Below are 21,165 nucleotides of genomic sequence, written 5' to 3' on the forward strand. Positions count from 1 at the left end.
TTTCTCTTCATAACCTCTGAACATTTTTTTTTTCTTTTTTTTTCTCTCTTTGTCTGATTTAATAACCATGTTTTTATGTTTTTGCTTTGCTTCTTCTTCTGCTTTAATATTATGCACTGCTTAGTTAATTCCCTCTTGGGCGAGGGCTGGATGAAAAAAGATCTTTGCTGTATCTACTCCATTACCCTCGAAAAATAAAGTTGGTTCGTTCGTTCGTTCGTTCGTTCGTTCTCTGTAAAACATGTCAAACCCTTTCGTCTTTTAAAAAAAATGTTTGAAAATATCTTTGTCAAAAAGAGTTCTCTCCCTACACTTGAAAATCATAACTGTTACTGCATGACATCTTTATCATCATTTTATTAATCCATGAACCACGTTATCTTCTTCTTCTTCTTCTGCGTTCGTGGGCTGAAACTCCCACGTACACTCGTGTTTTTTGCACGAGTGGAATTTTACGTGTATGACCGTTTTTTACCCCGCCATTTAGGCAGCCATACGCCGTTTTTCGGAGGAAGCATGCTGGGTATTTTCGTGTTTCTATAACCCACCGAACTCTGACATGGATTACATGATCTTTTTTCGTGCGCACTTGGTCTTGTGCTTGCGTGTACACACGGGGGTGTTCGGACACCGAGGAGAGTCTGCACACAAAGTTGACTCTGAGAAATAAATCTCTCGCCGAAAGTGGGGACGAACTCACGCTGACAGCGGCCAACTGGATACAAATCCAGCGCGCTACCGACTGAGCTACATCCCCGCCCCAGAACCACGTTATTATAGCTAGTGTTTTTGTTAGTTTTAACCTGATTACAAATTCTTAGTTAATTAGTTTTCCGTTTCATGTATGTCTAAAAGGGACAGGTTGGAAGATTAGGCATCGCCTAACACCTTCATCCCTTCGTAATAAAGTTTTGAATCTGAATCCGAATCTGAATCTCTCTGCCTTAATCACACACAGCGACGTTCGCGTCACAAGTCAGATGAAACCCTCAAAAAATTGAATTCATCATCTTCAAACCGTTTTATTTGACATATTTGTTTCATGGCTGCATGTTTATGCCATAGCCACCTTATGTATGTGCTGAAAACGTTCTTGCCTAATACCAATGGCTGTTATGCTATATGGCGGATTACACTCTTGTTCTCTTAAAAGTGATCAGGCATGAAAACTGAAAAAAAAAAAAATACTGAAAACAAAATTCGAAGGCGCATAGCGCCAAGTTTCGCAGGCGCGAAGCGCCAAGACTTCTAGGGGGGTCCGGGGGCTATCTGAGCCTTAAAATTGGATTCAAACATGGCCCCAAAACTATTTTACTATAACTATGACTAAGAAAAAAAAAAAAAAAGAAAAAAAAAATAAAAAAAGAAAAAAAAAAGGAAAAATACTGAAAATAAATCAAAATACGGTTTATTTTTTTCAAAAATACGGAAAATACGGAGAATTTTCATGCCTGAGTGATGCTGTCTCAAATCATTGGTGTTTTCTGGTTTGCCTCTCTCATCTTTATACATTTCTCCATGTTGGACTAAATGTTTTCAGATAGACTGGGAATCGAGACGAGGATGACGGTGTGTGTTTGTGTGTGTGTGTGTAGATTTAAAACAAGGTACTGGACCGAAATTTCATGAAACTGACTTCTCATGTAAGTCTTCCAGATGGTATCACCAGACGTTTTTATCACTATTGTATTAGACAAAATGCCTTTGATGACGTCATATCCAGCTTTTTACAAAAGGTGAGGCAGCAGTGTGGTGACATCATTTTTCACTGACTAGTGACTTTTATTAAAATGTTGGTAAAACAATCTTAAAGCCAGTGCGAACTATGGATTTCCATTTCAGCTTGAAACCTTAAAAATTAGTTACTCATTTGTTTATTAAAGTTCTAAAATATTCGAATTGAAAATAAAATTGGATTGCTTTTAGAGGGCAAAGTTTTTATTTCCTCACTGCTATATATTGGTCACACACACACATATCAACAAGTCGCGTAAGGCGAAATTACTACACTTAGTCAAGCTGTGGAACTCACAGAATGAAACTGAACGTAGTCCGCCGCTAGTGCAAAAGGCAGTGAAAGTGACGAGCCTGTTTGGCGCGGTAGCGGTTGCGCTGTGCTTCATAGCACGCTTTACTGTACCTCTCTTCGTTTTAACTTTCTGAGCGTGTTTTTAATCCAAACATATCATATCTATATGTTTTTGGAATCAGGAACCGACAAGGAATAAGATGAAAGTGTTTTTAAATTGATTTCAAAAATTTAATTTTGATCATAATTTTTATATTTTTAATTTTCAGAGCTTGTTTTTAATCCAAATATAACATATTTATATGTTTTTGGAATCAGGAAATGATGAAGAATAAGATGAACGTAAATTTGGATCGTTTTATAAAAAAAATATTTTTTTAAAAATTTTCAGATTTTTAATGACCAAAGTCATTAATTATGTTTAAGCCACCAAGCTGAAATGTAGTCCGGCCTTTGTCGAAGATTGCTTGGCCAAAATTTCAATCAATGTGATTGAAAAATGAGGGTGTGACAGTGCCGCCTCAACTTTTACAAAAAGCCGGATATGACGTCATCAGACATTTATCGAAAAAAAGAAAAAAACTTCCGGGGATATCATTCCCAGAAACTCTCATGTAAAATTTCATAAAGATCGGTCCAGTACTTTAGTCTGAATCGCTCTACACACACACACGCACAGACAGACAGACAGACAGACAGACACACATACACCACGACCCTCGTCTCGATTCCCCCTCTACGTTAAAACATTTAGTCAAAAAAAGAAGGAAACATCTCTCTCACACACAGTGACACACATCATAAAGAAGGAAATCTCTCTCTCAAACACACACACCCACACATCATGACACACACACATGACAGTCACACACACACATCATGACCCACACACATCATGACCCACACACACATGACCCACACACACATGACCCACACACACATCATGACACACACACATGACAGTCACACACACACATCATGACCCACACACACACCATGACAGTCACACACACATCATGACCCACACACACATCATGACCCACACACACATCATGACACACACACACACACATGAGTCACACACACACACATCATGACCCACACACACACACCATGACCCACACACACACTGACACACACACACATGACAGTCACACACACACATGACCCACACACACACACCATGACACACACACACACACATCATGACACACACATGACACACACACACATGACAGTCACACACGCACACACATCATGACACACACACACATGACACACACACACATGACAGTCACACACACATGACATACACACATCATGACACACACACATCATGACACACACACACACATGACAGTCAGACACACACATCATGACCCACACACATCATGACCCACACACACACCATGACACACACACACATGACCCACTCACACACATGACCCACACACACATGACCCACACACACATGACACACACACATCATGACACACACACATCATGACACACACACATTATGACACACATCATGACATACACACACATCACAACACACACACACATCATGACACACACATCATGACACACACACACACACAGATTTCTTTGCCTTATTTTTTGCTCCAGTTATGAACATTGCAAGGACTACCCAACAACATGGCCGCGCTTTAGGCAAATACAAAAGCGAGGAGACACACATTTTCACCAGCCTTAAAAAAAAAGAATCACAAATACAATGTATTTTATCACATCCTTGACAAACAAAAATGTTCCTAAATGTGTTATGCCATTCAAACTGATGCAGGTGTCGATTGTAAGTAAGTCTCAATAATTGTTTGCACATGCATGTCTGTGTTGTTCGGAGTCTGGTACGGCAGTACAGCAGTCCCTCTCATGAACGGACACCCTTGGGCCATAGCAAATCTGTCCATACATTGCAGGTGTCCGGTCACGGGAGGGGTGACCACACCACCCCCTCCCCCATCCACTCACACAGAGATGTCCACACAAACAACAGGATTGAGTCTATGCTAATCACTTCTTGTGGCTACTAAACAATAAACTCCTAATACTTCTTTAAACGTTCTGTAAAAATGATTTGTATGAAAAGTGTTGAAAAGAAGAGATAAAATAAATCCTCAAGGCAGTGAACACACTCACCATGCACTGACATACGAAAGCAGCCACACAAACGCAGCACAGAGGAGCGTGTGCAGATGCTTTGCAAGAATAAGTTTGAAACCCAGTTTGAATAAATAGCAGCAGATAGAGCTGCATGTCATAATCATGTAATTTATTTTCATCTTGTCTGGCTTTATTGACTGGATGCCGATCATGTGGCATGGCAGTGACTTTTCACTCTTCAGTCGGAAATACACTGTACATAACACAGCTCCCACTCTCCCTCACTAATGCCTACCCCAAGCCGTGACAACTGATGCTTGGAAATTGTGTGGAAGAGTACACCTCTCTATTTCTCTCCAATGCTCTTCCTGCTGACATGCAGTGACACCGGACACCCCACAGAGTTTAGCCAGCTACCCCTCCCCCCCCCCCCCCCCCCCGCCTCCCTCTCTCTCTCACTCCCTCCAGCCATGTACTGTTGGGCTGTGGCCAGAGAGGTCAGCTCCAACTGTTCACTCAGAGCAAAACCAGTTGACTGTGTCGTAACTTTTGACACAGCAAGACAACTGAAGGGTTCACAGATTAGGCAACCGACTCACTGGTCAAGGCTGAGGGGAAACAAGACTGAGTATCTTGTCAATGAAAGAGGTTACACACAGACACACGATGCTGAGAACTGTGGCCGTTTTTCACTCTCTTTCGCTCAGGACCTTCATCGACTGTGGTTTCTGTTGTTTACGTCCAACAGACAAGAATAAAGAGCACAGTGCAGTTTCATGTTGGCATCTTCGCATGTACTCCACTCCTGACCAAAACTACCCCCCCCCCCCCCTCCTGATGGGTACAGGTGCACTCAAGTTACCAGTGACTGTCGTCACGCCATTGCGGCTGTGATCTTTGCACCAAGAGCCGGACTGCTCTGTTATCGATTTTGTTGTGGTGAAAATGTGACGATGGTCTGTCCGTACATTGGAGGTATGACCTGCTGTTGGGACCGAAAATGAGTGTCCGTGTCCACGTTTTGCAGGTGTCCGTTTAAGGGGGGGGGGGGAATATAGAAGGAAAACACTCCGTGCCGGCAAATGTGTCCGTACATGTCAGGTGTCCGCTCACGCCGGGGGCCGTACATTGCAGGGACTGCTGTAGTACATCACTTCAAAAACACAAAACTGACCAACAAAAAACACAAAAACCTTTCAGTTGGAACTTTAAAGTGTAAAGATACTGTAATTGTAAATGTACATACAAATCTCATGTCTCTAACACATTATGTGACATACAAGCTGAGTCAACATCATAACGAATTAAAGCAATGCTGGCACTTTCATAGCAGGACAAAATATGCAGTCGAAAAACATTTTACAGTGCAACATTTTCAACAGCAAACAATTGATGAAATATCAAATGCAAATTAAGCAATCAAATGAAAAATGTTTACTGAAAATGAAATTACTAATAGGCTAAATAGCGAGTAAACTTGTGTTTAATACATGAACCTATTTTTAAGCACTGGTTTTGACCAACAAAATCACAATATAGTTTTATACACTATGGTAATGATTTACAGTGTGTTCACTTATCACTGTCTATTTTAGTATTTTACAGTCTGTGGGTCTCTTTCGTGACAGAGGCACAGTGGTACATGGTACCTGTACTAAAAAGACCAGTCAAAAGAGTCCCTACATTGCAGCTATCATGACAGGTATTCAGTATAAATCATCATCTTTCTTTCTTTATTTGGTGTTTAACGTCGTTTTCAACCATTCAAGGTTATATCGCGACGTGGAAAGGGGGGAGATGGGATAGGGGAAAGGGGGGAGATGGGATAGAGCCACTTGTTAATTGTTTCTTGTTCACAAAAGCACTAATCAAAAAACTGCTCCAGGGGCTTGCAACGTAGTACAATATATGACCTTACTGGGAGAATGCAAGTTTCCAGTACAAAGGACTTAACATTTCTTACATACTGCTTGACTAAAATCTTTACAAACATTGACTATATTCTATACAAGAAACACTTAACAAGAGTAAAAGGAGAAACAGAACCGTTAGTCGCCTCTTACGACATGCTGGGTAGCATCGGGTAAATTCTTTCTCGTCCCAACCAATATGGGACTCCCCCTAACCCGCGGGGGGTGTATAAATCATCAAGCAATCAAGGATATACATGCAAACACATGATTAAGCATTATACAATTAGCCTTGGATGACGGGGACAATATCCCCACCCCTTCATTATGACAAAAAAGTGTATGACAACAAAGTGTATGACAAAAAAAGTGTCAAAACTGAACACATTGCATCCACAACCCTTGCTTGGTATGATTATAACTGCAGTGTATGATACACATGTATACAAAGCAAACAACAAAATTAATCTATTGGACTTATCTACAGAATAAACAAAACAAAAATATGATCACAACACAACATAAGCTGAAAGATTCAGTCTTCTTCTTCTTCGTTCATGGGCTTAGACTCCCACGTTCACTAATGTTTTTTTAGCACGAGTGGATTTTTACGAGTATGACCGTTTTTACCCCGCCATTCAGGCAGCATACGCCGATTTCGGGGGAGAAAGATTCAGTGATTAAACACAATCATTAAGAAGGAAACATCTCTATCTATCTCTCTCTCTCTCTCTCTCTCTCTCTGAGTCCCCTCCCCCTCTCTTTCGGTTTCAGTCTCTCTCTCTCTCTCTCTCTCTCTCTCTCTCTCTCTCTCTCTCTCTCTCTCTCTCTCTCTCCACATTCATCCAATTTGTTGTCTTAGTTTGTACAACGTTTGCTCCTAGAGATCCTGAGTTCTTTGTTCCAGAGCATGAAATACTGGCACTCCTCTTTCTATTTCTGTTAAAACTAGCTACCACAACAATAGATCTGATAAATAAAGGGAAGTAATTCCTTTCCTTCTTTCTTTCTTTATTTGGTGTTTAACGTCGTTTTCAACCACAAAGGTTATATCGCGACGGGGAAGAGATGGGATAGAGCCACTTGCTAATTGTTTCTTGTTCACAAAAGCACTAATCAAAAAACTGCTCCAGGGGCTTGCAGCGTAGTACAATATATGACCTTACTGGGAGAATGCAAGTTTCCAGTACAAAGGACTTAACACTTCTTACATACTGCTTGACTAAAATCTTTACAAACATTGACTATATTCTATAGATACAAGAAACACTTAACAAGGGTAAAAGGAGAAACAGAATCCGTTAGTCGACGCCTCTTACGACATGCTGGGGAGCATCGGGTAAATTCTTCCCCCTAACCCGCGGGGGGATAAGTAATGCCTTGAGAACTACCACAACAATAACACAGCTGGTCTTTCTCATCACAACTAGCTTTAGTTTTCAATTCAACAAAATAAAATTTAAACACAACCTCATGAAGGGAGCTGATCTGGAAAATAATCAGTAGCTGCTTCCCATTCATAAAGTAAACCAAAACTAACATACATTTTGCCTCTTAATTACTAAAGCAGACACAGTGCGCAAGTACTCTGTCGAAACAATTGAACAAATACAAACCAGTTTTGTACGGCTAAATAAAAAACGTTTCCAGAATTACAAGTAACTTAATAAAGCTGCCTGGACACAACCAAAACAAAAACTTCACACTTTTGTGAAGGTTTTCTATGGGTGAATGGTGTCACAGGGCCAATCAGCTGGCTCCCATCTATTTCCCAGAGTCAACTTTGCGCACTCTCCTCCGTGGCCGAACACCCCTGTGTGCACGCATGCGCACCATCAAGAACACAAGTTCACAGCAAAAGGGCTTGGAAATATGAATACACGCATGCAGAAGAAGAAAAAAAAGGGTAGCGCTGTATACTGTATGGCAGCTCGCTTTCGCTTGTGAGAAAGCAGCCCGAATTTCCATGAGGGTAACCTCAGAGGACTATATGAAATCTTATCCTTATCCTCTGTTTTTGAAAGAAAAAGACTGTTTTTGCGGTGTCTGCTCAATATATCATGACAATACAAACTAGAGCTCCTAGTGCACTGTGACACCAGTGGTAAATCCCAATGACATGTCGTCGTCGTCCTGGAATTTTGGCGTAACTCGATTCTTGGCGATTTTGATGTTTTTGTGCTTTAGACTAAGTAAATCCTTCTCCATGGGGAGCCCATCTATTAGATCATGTCAGCGTATATTGAGAACTAGATGATTACCCGCTTCGCCGGGTACCGGCTTCGCCGGGAAGAAGTAGAGCCGAATACCAGGCTGCGCCTGGGACCCGGCTCTGCCGGGTGTACGCCGGCTTTGCCGGCGCACGAAGGAAAGGAGATAAACGCGCAAAACACTGGAGACCTTCTAAAAATAGTAACGTGCAGTGACCTTCTAAAAATAGTAACGTAGTAACGGGAATATGGATTGACGCCACACGGAGGAAGGGAGATAATCGCGGCTGAAAACACTGGAGAAGATAAGGAAGAGTTACTGGTAGTGGATCCCGACAACAAACAAAAACAAAACAAAAAAAAATCGGTTCAGCGCGCACAGCGCTGCGCGCTGAGAGCACGTGTTGAAATATCTCATCGATGAGGTTGTGTCCGGGGTGTAGCTGAATACGGTGTCCAAATTTGAAAAAGATCCACCAAGAACTTTGGCCGTGCATCGCGAACAGACAGACAGACAGACACTAGTCGTATATATATATAGATGAAAGTGTCTTTCATAACTATCACAGGCTGAATTACATCTATAATCAACTCAAAATAACAGAATGGAGTATTAATAATGTTTCACTAGTATGGATATTTTACATAACCAAGAAGTATAAACACACTCACACACACTCATACATGCACGCGCACAAACACATGCATGAACACGTGCATGCACACACACACACACACACACACACACACACACACACACACACACACACACACACACACACACACACACACACAGCCCATGCATTCACAATAGGGATAAGCATTAATTTGTGCATCACACTTTCAAGCATTTGTATTTACTTCGTCTAGTACTCAGAAAATAAACATAATCTTCTGAAGTTATATCATATGTGTATGCGTGATCCTATAATGACCGGCACGGTTGGCCTAGTGGTAAGGCGTCCGCCCCGTGATCAGGAGGTCGTGGGTTCGAACCCCGGCCGGGTCATACCAAAGACTTTAAAATTGGCAATCTAGTGGCTGCTCCACCTGGCGTCTGGCATTATGGGGTTAGTGCTAGGACTGGTTGGTCCGGTGTCAGAATAATGTGACTGGGTGAGACACGAAGCCTGTGCTGCGACTTCTGTCTTGTGTGTGGCGCACGTTATATGCCAAAGCAGCACCGCCCTGATATGGCCCTTCGTGGTCGGCTGGGCGTTAAGCAAACAAACAACAACATCCTGTATAATGCAAACAACAAAAACAATAACAAATGCAATCACAGCTAAAGCAAATGAGATAATAAATAAATAAAAGTGTTCAAAAATGTTGAATACAATGGTACATGTGGTGAAAGCACACCCTTGGGACCTGCAAAATGCACTCTTTTGTAGCCTCCGGGCCAGCCGCCTAAACGTGAGTTTTTGCCTGCCTCTGACGTCAAATAGCTCAAAGGCAGAGATGTTCACTTGATAAATGTACATTATTAGATTTGGAGAAGGCTTCAGTTTTATGTTCGAGTGAGCGACCTTTCTTTTACAGTACATCTCTGGCACAATTGAGCCACATTTTATAACCATTCTCTACTGTACGCTATACTACAAGCAGAAGCACAAAGAGCTAACCAGTGAAATACATACACACACTAACAGGAAGGTCTACATAGGGAACAAAGAGAACATTATTAGGGTAGTATTACAATTTGCAGAACACTGAACACAAGAGAAGGCGTGATTCAGACAAATTTGATACCCCGGAGAAAAAAATCAGAATACAATTTTTCTTAGGAAAAACAGACAGTTGAAACATTCCGTCTGAAAAAGTTTTGTTGCAAAACGTATTCTCTCTTGTGTTTGCCCTGATAAAATTCAGCACTTCTCGATAAATCCCTGATGGAAATTGAACTGGTGATGGAAAAAAATGCAGACTTTCTGGGATACATCCCACTTGCAAATCTGTCACCACGGTCAGTATAGCTCAATTCAAAGAAAAGTCTTTTCTTATCTGAAAATTAAACATTAATATATTTTCTACCAAAGTCACTTCCAACCCAATGCCTCCCACACAGAATCACCCTCACAGTCTTCTATGCAGTTTCCATGAGATTGCACTGAACTATCTAATGACGCAAGACTCACTCTGATCTACTCAAGTCTTTCGGAATGAAAAGGGGAAAGCAATTTTGCAGATGATAAAAATTAAATATGGAACATGAATACTGTCTCCGAGTCTGCACATAAAGTTGACCCGTGTCCGTCCCGGAGTCTGCACATAAAGTTGACCCGTGTCCGTCCCAGAGTCTGCACATAAAGTTGACCCGTGTCCGTCCCGGAGTCTGCACATAAAGTTGACCCGTGTCCGCCCCGGCTCTGATTTGAACCCATGACCCTAGGATCACAAGTCTAATGCTCTACCAACTGAGCTACCAGGCCCCCAGGACGTGCAAATGGATTATCTGCTGGGCGATCCGGTACTGGTAGGCATTGGGTTAAGCTCCCCTGAAGGTGGAATTCACAGCCTATCATTGACATTTAGAATTTTGCGATATAATTCATCCAATTTTTGCTGATGGGTAGGTACTTTCTACCCATATGTTCACACACAAAAACCACAATTACAGTCAGACTGTATTGCAATACCTAATGTCTCTCTACAAAGTGATCAAACAGTTTTAAACAACGAGGGCGGAGAGAGTGGGTACATTCTAACCTACTGACCATTAAAAAGCACTGAGTAAATGAAATATTACTACTATCAATATTTGTTTGACATTATACAGTTTCACAGCAAGTACAACACAAGACAACTAGTCAGTGCTTCTTCACAGCTAGGTTTGACCAAAACTACCTACCCATTTTGATCAGTCGTTCATCAAAAAAGCACCCAATGAATACAACAAAAACGCTGTCTTGTTCTTTAAATACACGTACACTGATCGGCAGCAAAATACTTAAATGTGGAAGATGGTTACCAGTGGTTTTAATTACATGTACTCCCAAGTCGGAAATTCCAAAAGGTTCATTGCACAATGACTCAAGCAAAGTTAATAGAAATTCAAAGGATTAAATAATAATCCACGTTCACCAGAATCACTTGCAAATTTAATTCCACAGCTTCTGGAAAGTATTTGAACCTCGGAATCCTCTTCTACATCAATTTGTCTGTAACATCAACTCAGAAACCCAAATAAATAATAATCATAGTATTCATACACAATCACCAAAATCACTTGCAGATTTAAATCCACGGCTTCTGGGCTGGTCATTGAACAGTGGAAACGTCAACTCTTCCGTCACATGAATTTGTATGCAGCATCAACAATACTCAGGGCCTAGCATTGAAAAAAGTGAGTTGGGCATATAACATATATACAAACTAAAAAAATCCTTGAAAATCAGGAATTCCCAATTAATTCCTTCTTTACAAGACTAAAAAAACAAAGTTGGTGTACAATGCTAGGCCCCGATACTGTAATGTCAACACATTTATAGTAACTCATATAATAATCATCAACATTCACCAGAGAATTACTTGCAGTATTTCAAACACAGTTTCCGGCAGGGTCTTTGAACAGTGGAATTGCCAAATGATATCCTCACTAACACGTATGCTCTGAAGCATTAACTCCTGTGGAAGAATCAAATAAATTCCTGTGAAGCATACGCTCAACTCCTGTATAGCATCAACTCTCGGGTACAGTGGTCCCTGTGACAAAAGGTCACCCTTGGGACCAGCCAATCGAGTCCCTACGTTGCAGGTGGCCTGTCATGACAGGTACATTTCAGTCAGGTTCATAGACAAAAGGTGTCCTTTATTGTGAGGTATCTTGTATTCACAGGGAGTGGCCTCACATCACAGGTACCACTATAGAATCAATTCCTGAGTAGCATCAAAAACTCTCGATCATCAACTGCTGTGTAGCATCAATTCCCCTGTCCAATCAACTCCTGTGTAGCATCAATGCCCCTGTCCAATCAACTCCTGTGTAGCATCAAACTCTCGATCATCAACTGCTGTGTAGCATCAAACTCTCGATCATCAACTCCTGTGTAGCATCAAACTCTCGATCATCAACTGCTGTGTAGCATCAATGCCCCTGTCCAATCAACTCCTGTGTAGCATAAAACTCTCGATCATCAACTGCTGTGTAGCATCAATGCCCCTGTCCAATCAACTCCTGTGTAGCATCAATGCCCCTGTCCAATCAACTCCTGTGTAGCATCAATGCCCCTGTCCAATCAACTCCTGTGTAGCATCAATGCCCCTGTCCAATCAACTCCTGTGTAGCATCAATGCCCCTGTCCAATTAACTCCTGTGTAGCATCAATGTCCCTGTCCAATCAACTCCTGTGTAGCATCAAACTCTCGATCATCAACTGCTGTGTAGCATCAATTCCCCTGTCCAATCAACTCCTGTGTAGCATCAAACTCTCGATCATCAACTGCTGTGTAGCATCAATGCCCCTGTCCAATTAACTCCTGTGTAGCATCAATGCCCCTGTCCAATCAACTCCTGTGTAGCATCAATGCCCCTGTCTAATCAACTCCTGTGTAGCATCACCTCTTTGTACCAACACTTACTGTGAGTACAATTACTGTGGGGCATTGATGAATTCTTGTGTTGTACAATTCCTCTGCAAAATAAACTCCTCTCAAACATCAAGTCCTGTGTGACTTCAATTTCCCTACAGAATCAATTCCTCTGTGTAACAACCTCCTCTCAAACATCAAGTCCTGTGTGACTTCAATTTCCCTACAGAATCAATTCCTCTGTGTAACAACCCTCAAACATCAAGTCCTCAAATAATATCATCCCCAAACTGAATTATGCCACATCTTCTGCCCACTCTTTGTACAAGGGGTTAGGCGAGCAATCCTCCATGTTGTCACTTCCCGTCAAACCACTCGCAGCATAACTGCTCGCCTGGCTCGAAGTTTCTGCCGTCGACTCGCGCCCGTCCGCTAAGGCGGCGGAGTGACCTCCCTTTCCCCCGACACTCCAGGCGCGTCGTTTTGAGCCGAATACTCCGAGTTCATACTCCGCGTTGCTGGAAGCGTCTGAGAGATGGAGAGGATGGCCGGTGGACCCTGGAGTCCCGTTGAAAGATTCCGGTGATTCTGCGGCTGACGATGTTTCACCGCTGCTCATGTAGAACATACGTTGCCGGCGTTCTTTGGACTGGGAGGAGGGTATGTTTCTGCAGGGAAGAAACAGGAGTTACGCTTTAATGAGGCGATACTAAAACCGTCAAACGCATACATACACAAAAACTGTAGCCTGACTAGAACTTGCAGGTTGATGATATTTTTTTTAACTCATTGTCTCCCAGGTACGGATATATCCGTACCCACTCATATGGCTCTATCTGACCAGGTACGGATATATCCATACCCACTCATATGGCTCTATCTGACCAGGTACGGATATATCCGTACCCACTCATATGGCTTTATCTGACCAGGTACGGATATATCCATACACACAGTCACAACATTGCATCCGCTCTAATTTGGCACATATCCGAATTCTGCTCAGACTGTTAGCTTCAGACGCTTCCTGGAACATCAATCTAACGCCTGCATTCCAGCGTGTTGATACACAGTTGATACACAGTTACTACCATTCTGAGTGACCTGCTGCAGCTAAAAACAACTTGGTCAACATAGGTGGGGCACAAAGTTTTAAGCCAAAGTACGGTGGAACCCCCATTTTACGACCGACAAAAATCTGAGTCCTAAATTTGAAGGGGGAGGGGGGTGGGGGAGTTGGAAGGGGTCGTCCTAAAAGGGGTGTTCAAGTCTGTATGCTTTAATTTTATGATAAGAACAAGTCGCGTAAGGCGAAATTACTACATTTAGTCAAGCTGTGGAACTCACAGAATGAAACTGAACGCAGTCCGCCGCTAGTGCAAAAGGCAGTGAAAGTGACGAGCCTGTTTGGCGCGGTAGCGATTGCACTGTGCTTCATAGCACGCTTTACTGTACCTCTCTTCGTTTTAACTTTTTGAGCGTGTTTTTATTCCAAACATATCATATCTATATGTTTTTGGAATCAGGAACCGACAAGGAATAAGATGAAATAGTTTTTAAAACAATTTCGGAAATTTAATTTTGATCATAATTTTTATATTTTTAATTTTCAGAGCTTGTTTTTAATCCAAATATAACATATGTATATGTTTTTGGAATCAGAAAATGACGAAGAATAAGATGAAATTGTTTTGGATCGTTTAATAAAAAAATAATTTTAATTACAAGTTTCCGATTTTTAATGACCAAACTCACTCATTAGTTTTTAACTCTTACCAGTTCGCTCCCTTGCCCATCGTAAGCAAGCTTACGATGCCCCCCCTGTAGTTTTCCACTGACCAATTATCTAATTATAATTTTTTTTATTTTGTGTTTTTTTTACATTGGATGGGTCGGACAGTGGATAAACTCATATTTAAGACACACTTTATGACTGAAACAAGCTGGGTTTTTGTTATAAGTTAGTTATAGAAATGCATTATTAGGCAAAAACAAAAAAAAAGTCTGTTAACGGTAACATAGGCCAAAAAAATAGGGTCGGTAGGTCGGGACTGTTTTTTAATTTTTTTTTATTTCCCCAAAACATATTTTTAAGTTATTTTGCCAAAAAACAAAGCCCCCCTTTTTTTCTTTTTTTTTCAAATTTTTTTTTTCAAATTTTTTTTTTTAATTTTTTTTTTAAATTTTTATTTTTTTATTTTTTTTATTTTTTTTTTTTACCAAATGCCAAACAAAAGTCTAGGGTCGCGCGAAAAAATAGGGTCAGTCAGGATACCGTAAACAGAATATTTTTTTTGGGGGGGCCTTAGGCATGAAACGTCCAACTTTGAAATTTGGGTGGGGGTATTCAGGTGACAATAACTTTTTTGTTTATCAGCAAAACTCTATAAAACTTTGCTATGTTATGTAAAATGAATGCCCAAACAGACTAGTTAGCAGCATATCTAAAATAAACTGAACACAAAAAAAATTTCTTCTTTGTGTTTGTCACGTGTTCCAAAAAATGGGCGTACAAATTTCAACAAAAATCATGTTGTCACCCCCATAAAATTTTTACCTTTAAAGATAGCACAATTCTCTTTGCAAATATGAAAAGCTTATTCATTTTCCTTTCATTTGATATATAACTTTCTATATTTCATTTAGAATATGACCCCAGATAGCCACTCGGCAAGTAGGCACCAACAGCACTGTAAAATATGCCCTAAAACCCCCGAACTGGTAAGAGCTGAAATACAATACCAAACCCGGCCTTCGTCGAAGATTGCTTTGCCAAAATTTCAATCAATTTAATTGAAAAATGAGGGTGTGACAGTGCCGCCTCAACTTTTACAAAAAGCCGGATATGATGTCATCAAAGGTATTTATCGAAAAAATGAAAAAAACGTCCGGGGATATCATACCCAGGAACTCTCATGTCAAATTTCATAAAGATCGGCCCAGTAGTTTAGTCTGAATCGCTCTACACACACACACAGACAGACAGACACACATACACCACGACCCTCATCTCGATTCCCCCCTCTATGTTAAAACATTTAGTCAAAACTTGACTAAATGTAAAATCCACACCTGTCAATGAATAGCAATTATATTAACCATAATGCATTTATGATCATAAGGATAAACGCGAGTACGTACGAGGATTTCTTTCTTTATTTGGTGTTTAACGTCGTTTTCAACCGTTCAAGGTTATATCGCGACGGGCGTACGAGGATGAATGTGAGGGTGCAAGTATGGATATCTGTGGTTGGGTTATGTGTGCACTGATGTGTATTTTATGTGCCTATGTGTTCTGTGAGTTTTTGTATGTGATGTTATACATGAACCAAAAGAACAAATTCTTTTTGTTACACTCAGACAATAAAGTTTTATTGAATTGAATTGAATTGAATTGAAATACAACTGACCAGTTAATGACATCTTTTTTTTTATTTTAACATAATTTTTAAAAAACATGAATTTCCGGTTAACATGAACACTGTAGCGACCTACTTTTTACCGCTGTCAGCTCCAGCAAAGCCCGGTCCAGATGTGTCCGCCATGTCCGATTCAGGGGAGGTCACTTGCTGGTAGTGATTATCACGAATGTGTATCTCCCCATCTTCGTCTAGGATGTTCTGTGAGAAGCGTAGCGTTCCATTCAGAACATCCCTCACCTGAAAAATTAAAAAAACAAGAACTTATTTCAGTGTATCAATTAATCACATAACATAACATCAACAACTAGAACTGAACTGCCAAAGCACTTCTGTTCTATACAAATAGGACATGGACACAATAAGCATACATCATATTCTTGTTTTCCTTGTCATGTTTTTCTTTGTGTGTGTGTGTGTGTGTATGTGTGTGTGTGTGTGTGTGTGTGTGTTTGTGTGTGTGTGTGTGTGTGTGTGTGTGTGTGTGTGTGTGTGTGTGTGTGTGTGTGTGTGTGTGTGTGTGTGTGTGTGTGTGTGTGTGTGTGCATGCATGTGCATGTGTGTGCATGAGTGCATGTGTGAGTCTGTGCACTGTTTTAGTTTTGCATGGAAGCAGAAACACACATATCCTTGTCCTTACCAGTTTGATTCCCGCCAGAGACACCATGATTTCATCCTCAGCATCCAGGTGTTTCCGTGACAACTCCTCCTGGAGTCGTCCTGAAAAACAGTGCACACCCCAAACAATGAAAAGGCAAAGAAATGAACATCCGTCCTTGACCTTGTCTGCCTGGATGTAAAACAATGGAACCTGCCCTGGCGACCATTTCTTAATACCTGCAACCACCTCAGCACCTGTCCCCAACCACCACCCCAAAGGATCCCTGATGAAGTTCTATCCCTTATAATTCACTTTTCCATTACGACCACCTTTACATAACATTAGCAACCACAGTTGGTTGGTCCCTTGGATGATCGTTATAGACAGGTTGGACTGTATCACTTGCGCTACCAGGGTAACATGACAGTCATAAACAGTGTATGAATTGTACACACTTGTCAGAGAGCATGCTTCTCTACTTTGACACCTGGGAATGAATACATTAATTCTTCTTCTCACCTGACAACTTTGCAAAATGTCCTGCTGAAATAAATAATATCTGGACTTTCCAAACTTTCAAAGTCCTTTAGAAACTTTCAAAATCCTCACTCAATTTTTATCAACTTTTAAAATCCTTCCTCCAACTTTATCTACCCTCTAATTTCCCAAAATGTCCATGAACCAAAGCGTGACGTGTCTTACCGATGTGTACATCAAGCTTGCTAGCACAGTAGCGACACATGGCCTCGCGGTCGTTCAGCTGGCCCTGCAAGCTACCGATCTGCTGCTGTAGCTCCTGCTCCTGAAACAGTGTGAAGAGTTACAACGTTAACAATGGGTAGATTTAGTTCTGTGACCAGGACTGCCAGACAATATATGTAAGGCTTCATCAATCTCACTCGCAACCCCCCCCCCCCCCCCCCAACTTTTAATTGCTTTCCTGGCAACAAGAATGACATGTATTTGGTGGGACTGCTCTGAGCCAATGCCTACTTGGGACTAAAGAGAACAGGAACCTTCCCTCACACACCCATCCATCAAAACACTGGCAATATGCAACAAAATCAACACACCAGTTTTGAAGTTTTCCTAGCTTTCTGCTTTTCTCGCATCGGCAATGACATTTATTTGGTGGGACTGCTCTTACCCTATGCCTATAAATCGGAACTGAAGATAACAGGAATCAATTCCCTCACACATCCATACATCAAAACACTGGCAAAACAAAATCAACACACCTGTTTTGAAGTTTTCCTAGCTTTCTGCTTTCCTCGCAACGGCAGCGACGCATATTTTGTGGGACTGCTCTGACCGGACGCCTCGTCGGGGCTGAAGCCGCCACCTGGGCTGTAGCCAGCCGGAGACGACTGGCTGGACCGCAGATAGGGGTCAAGCCGACCCAGGGAGGCGGAAGACTGCCCGCGCTGTCGGGACATGCTGTCTTCCACCTGCGACAGGCTGACTGTTGACCCCCGCTTGTTCTGCGTCGGTGATGCTGCGAGAGATAAAGGAGAGGTTGATATGGCCTACATGTGGCGAGGAGTAATGTGATAACATTTGTACGTTGTCATGGAATTTTGGTGTAACTCGTTTGAGACAGCTTTTCAGGAGAAGGCCAAAGCTGATAATTTGTATCATGAAATAGTGTTTATATTTGTACCTGGTATGGATAGAAAGATCAAAGAATGTTAAATCATGTATTGTCCATCGTATTTAAGAGACTTCATTTTTCATTGGGAATTATTTACACTACCTAAAGCACAAAAACATCAAAATCTCCAAGAATCGAGTTACACCAAAGTTCCAGAAAGACGACGATATGTAGGTGGTTTTATGAAGTGACGTAATAAAATGTAATGACATCATCCTGTAATCCAATGTACTGTAAACGTCCATGTGGTGCAATTTTCTGTGCAATTTTCTATTACAATATGCAATATAATCAAATGTGATGGCCAAATAGTCAAAAGTGACTGACTTATTAACAACAAATTACTTTTAAAAAATACAGACGAGCCAATTCAAGCGTAATATACCATTTTTATGTACAGTAACAGCTGTTACATTGACACTTTAGGTTCATCAATTTATTCATGCTAATGACACAAGGTAATAAAAAGGCATTGCAGATGAGTATTGTTCTTTGCTACTGGTGACAAGTGGGGGTCAGCTCACACGGATGCATTTTTCAATACAGTCTAGGGGAGAAACTGGTCACAAAGCACCCAGTACATGCCAGAGAGATAGGAGAATCGCCACAATCAAAGAAAATACCACAATCATTCAATAAATATGGAAATGTTAAGAATTACTGTGAAAATGCTAGCAAAAATGGCGACCAAAAACGGAAACGCACACTAGGAGTGTCTTTGCCGACTTACCTCCCGTTCTGTGTTGTTGATAATAGTCGTGTCTGTGCTGCTTTTGTTTAAATAGTATCTAATAAAACTGATGCAGTTCTTGAAATGTTGCAAATTATTGTTGTCTTTATGAAATGCGAGTGTTCTGAGGCGTAATCTGCATACGGCTGATGTCACACATAGGGAACCCCACTTCGATCAGCGTATTACTCCAAATGAGCTTCATAGTAGAAAAGCAGATACACCACCAAAACACTGCATAACAGATCTACAAGACTGAGCCAGAATCATTGAAATTTACTTCAACTGTGTTGTTTCGCGATAAACAGTCATAAACAAACAAATGTGGCGCCGTCGCGTCGCCTCGGAAGGAGAAACGCAGGTTACCAAGGTTGTTTCCGATACCTGTCACATTAAAATCATCGTTTTTCACGAATGAAGGCTCTTTGGCAGATCTGGTGAGTTGGAAACTGTCTATGAATGTTTCATTTAATGTCAAATGCATACATTCTTGTCGATATTGTTACCTTTGGGCTCATAAATGAAGTCAACGGTCGTGTTTTCCTAAAGTGACTTTTGTCAGCATAGAACTTACTGTGCTTCGATCATTGACTGAGAAGAATCTTCCGATGACACTAGTTCATTTCACTACGCGACTGCAGATCTGCAAGGAAACTTATAGCAGGGGAAGTATGCTTTAACTGAAGACGAATAAGCGGAGTAACTGTTAACCATTTGAAAACATCTTTTAACAAGACCATGTTTCGACAAACCAGACGGGGAGGATCCTCGACAGCTCACAGGGTATATAATGTTTTCCGCCGTTTTTTAAAGAATCCTTTCAAATTTGCTATTCCAAAAGTACCCTATGACACGACTCGAGTGGCAAAGAACATTCTCTGCAATTCCTGTCTCAGTCCGTGCAGCCGTTTCGGGTCCTATCGTCATCATACAAACACACACACAGACACACAAGGACCAGCTTTAAAAGTTAGATTATGTAAGAACCATGCGAACCAGTGATTTCTTCTTATGTACATCAGATACTACAGTATTTCTGCTTTATGAAAAGCTATATTTCAAAAACAAAACTAGAGGTTTGAATTTTGACCACTTTTCCCCCTTTCTGTCACCAGTACTGAAGAACAACTCAGATACAAGTAATGTGTAGGTTATTTTTTCAAGAATGTAAATTAGTACAATTAGTGTAGTATCTGAACATAGAGTGGTTTGGTGATTTTTGAATGATAAAAGTACATGTAGTTTAGTTCAGATATATTTTGTAAATCTCCATACATGCACCTAAAAACCAGTGTACTACAGTAACAGGTCACTAACAACTAAGCTATTTGCTAAAATGAATGCTTGAAAAGAGAGACAAGAGGAGTGCGTCTGTGTGTGTGCGTGAGTATGTAAATGTGCGTGTGTGTGTGTGTGTGTGTGTGTCCATGCCGGCTCCTCCTCTTTCCCTGCATGTTCAAATTAATAACAGCAAGATTCACATTCAACTCCAATAACTTTAAATAAACAAATTGGAAAAAAAAATCAAACCAGTGAAATGCATTACACAGGTCACAATAATAGTACATCAACATGAAAAGAGTATGTGCATATATCAAGCAAAACATAAATGTAGAAAGAAAAAGTAACAGAACCCAAAACAATAGCGGAGGCGTCAGGAGGTAAGGCGTTTAACATTTCTTTTGGGGCAAAATGTAAAACTCAACGTCATGCAATTCTACAATTGTTATTTCGCTACAAACAGCTTTCAGTTGTATGAGCCAAAATCACGAGAGAAAAAAAGTATTTGTAAACATTAACTTATTTACCTGTACAATTTAACATTCATTTTCCTGAGGGAAGAATACTCTAATCCAAGTGTCCGTCAAAACATAAGCTTTAAAGGAAAAAGTGATAAGAAGAAGAAACAAAATGATAGATGAGACACTGAGAAGTTACAGCCCACAATCAAACAAAAC

General features: G+C 40.9%; 1 protein-coding gene across 4 annotated transcripts in view; it reads right to left on the bottom strand.

The window, feature by feature from the left end:
• Positions 1-8,597: 8,597 nt before the first annotated feature.
• The window catches only part of LOC138947599 (TBC1 domain family member 5-like), a 73,875-nt gene continuing 61,307 nt past the window's right edge, over positions 8,598-21,165 (bottom strand). For all 4 annotated transcript variants that reach the window (XM_070319103.1, XM_070319105.1, XM_070319102.1 and 1 more), the window contains 5 exons: positions 18,065-18,321; positions 17,529-17,628; positions 16,866-16,945; positions 16,302-16,465; positions 8,598-13,474 (listed from right to left, as the gene is read on the bottom strand). In XM_070319103.1, coding sequence (XP_070175204.1) covers positions 13,102-13,474; positions 16,302-16,465; positions 16,866-16,945; positions 17,529-17,628; positions 18,065-18,321 — 974 coding nt within the window. In that variant the 3' untranslated portion in view covers positions 8,598-13,101. The remainder of the gene's footprint in view (positions 13,475-16,301; positions 16,466-16,865; positions 16,946-17,528; positions 17,629-18,064; positions 18,322-21,165) is intronic.

Source organism: Littorina saxatilis, linkage group LG14, assembly GCF_037325665.1.
Source record: "Littorina saxatilis isolate snail1 linkage group LG14, US_GU_Lsax_2.0, whole genome shotgun sequence".
NCBI classification, from domain to species: Eukaryota; Metazoa; Mollusca; class Gastropoda; order Littorinimorpha; family Littorinidae; genus Littorina; species Littorina saxatilis.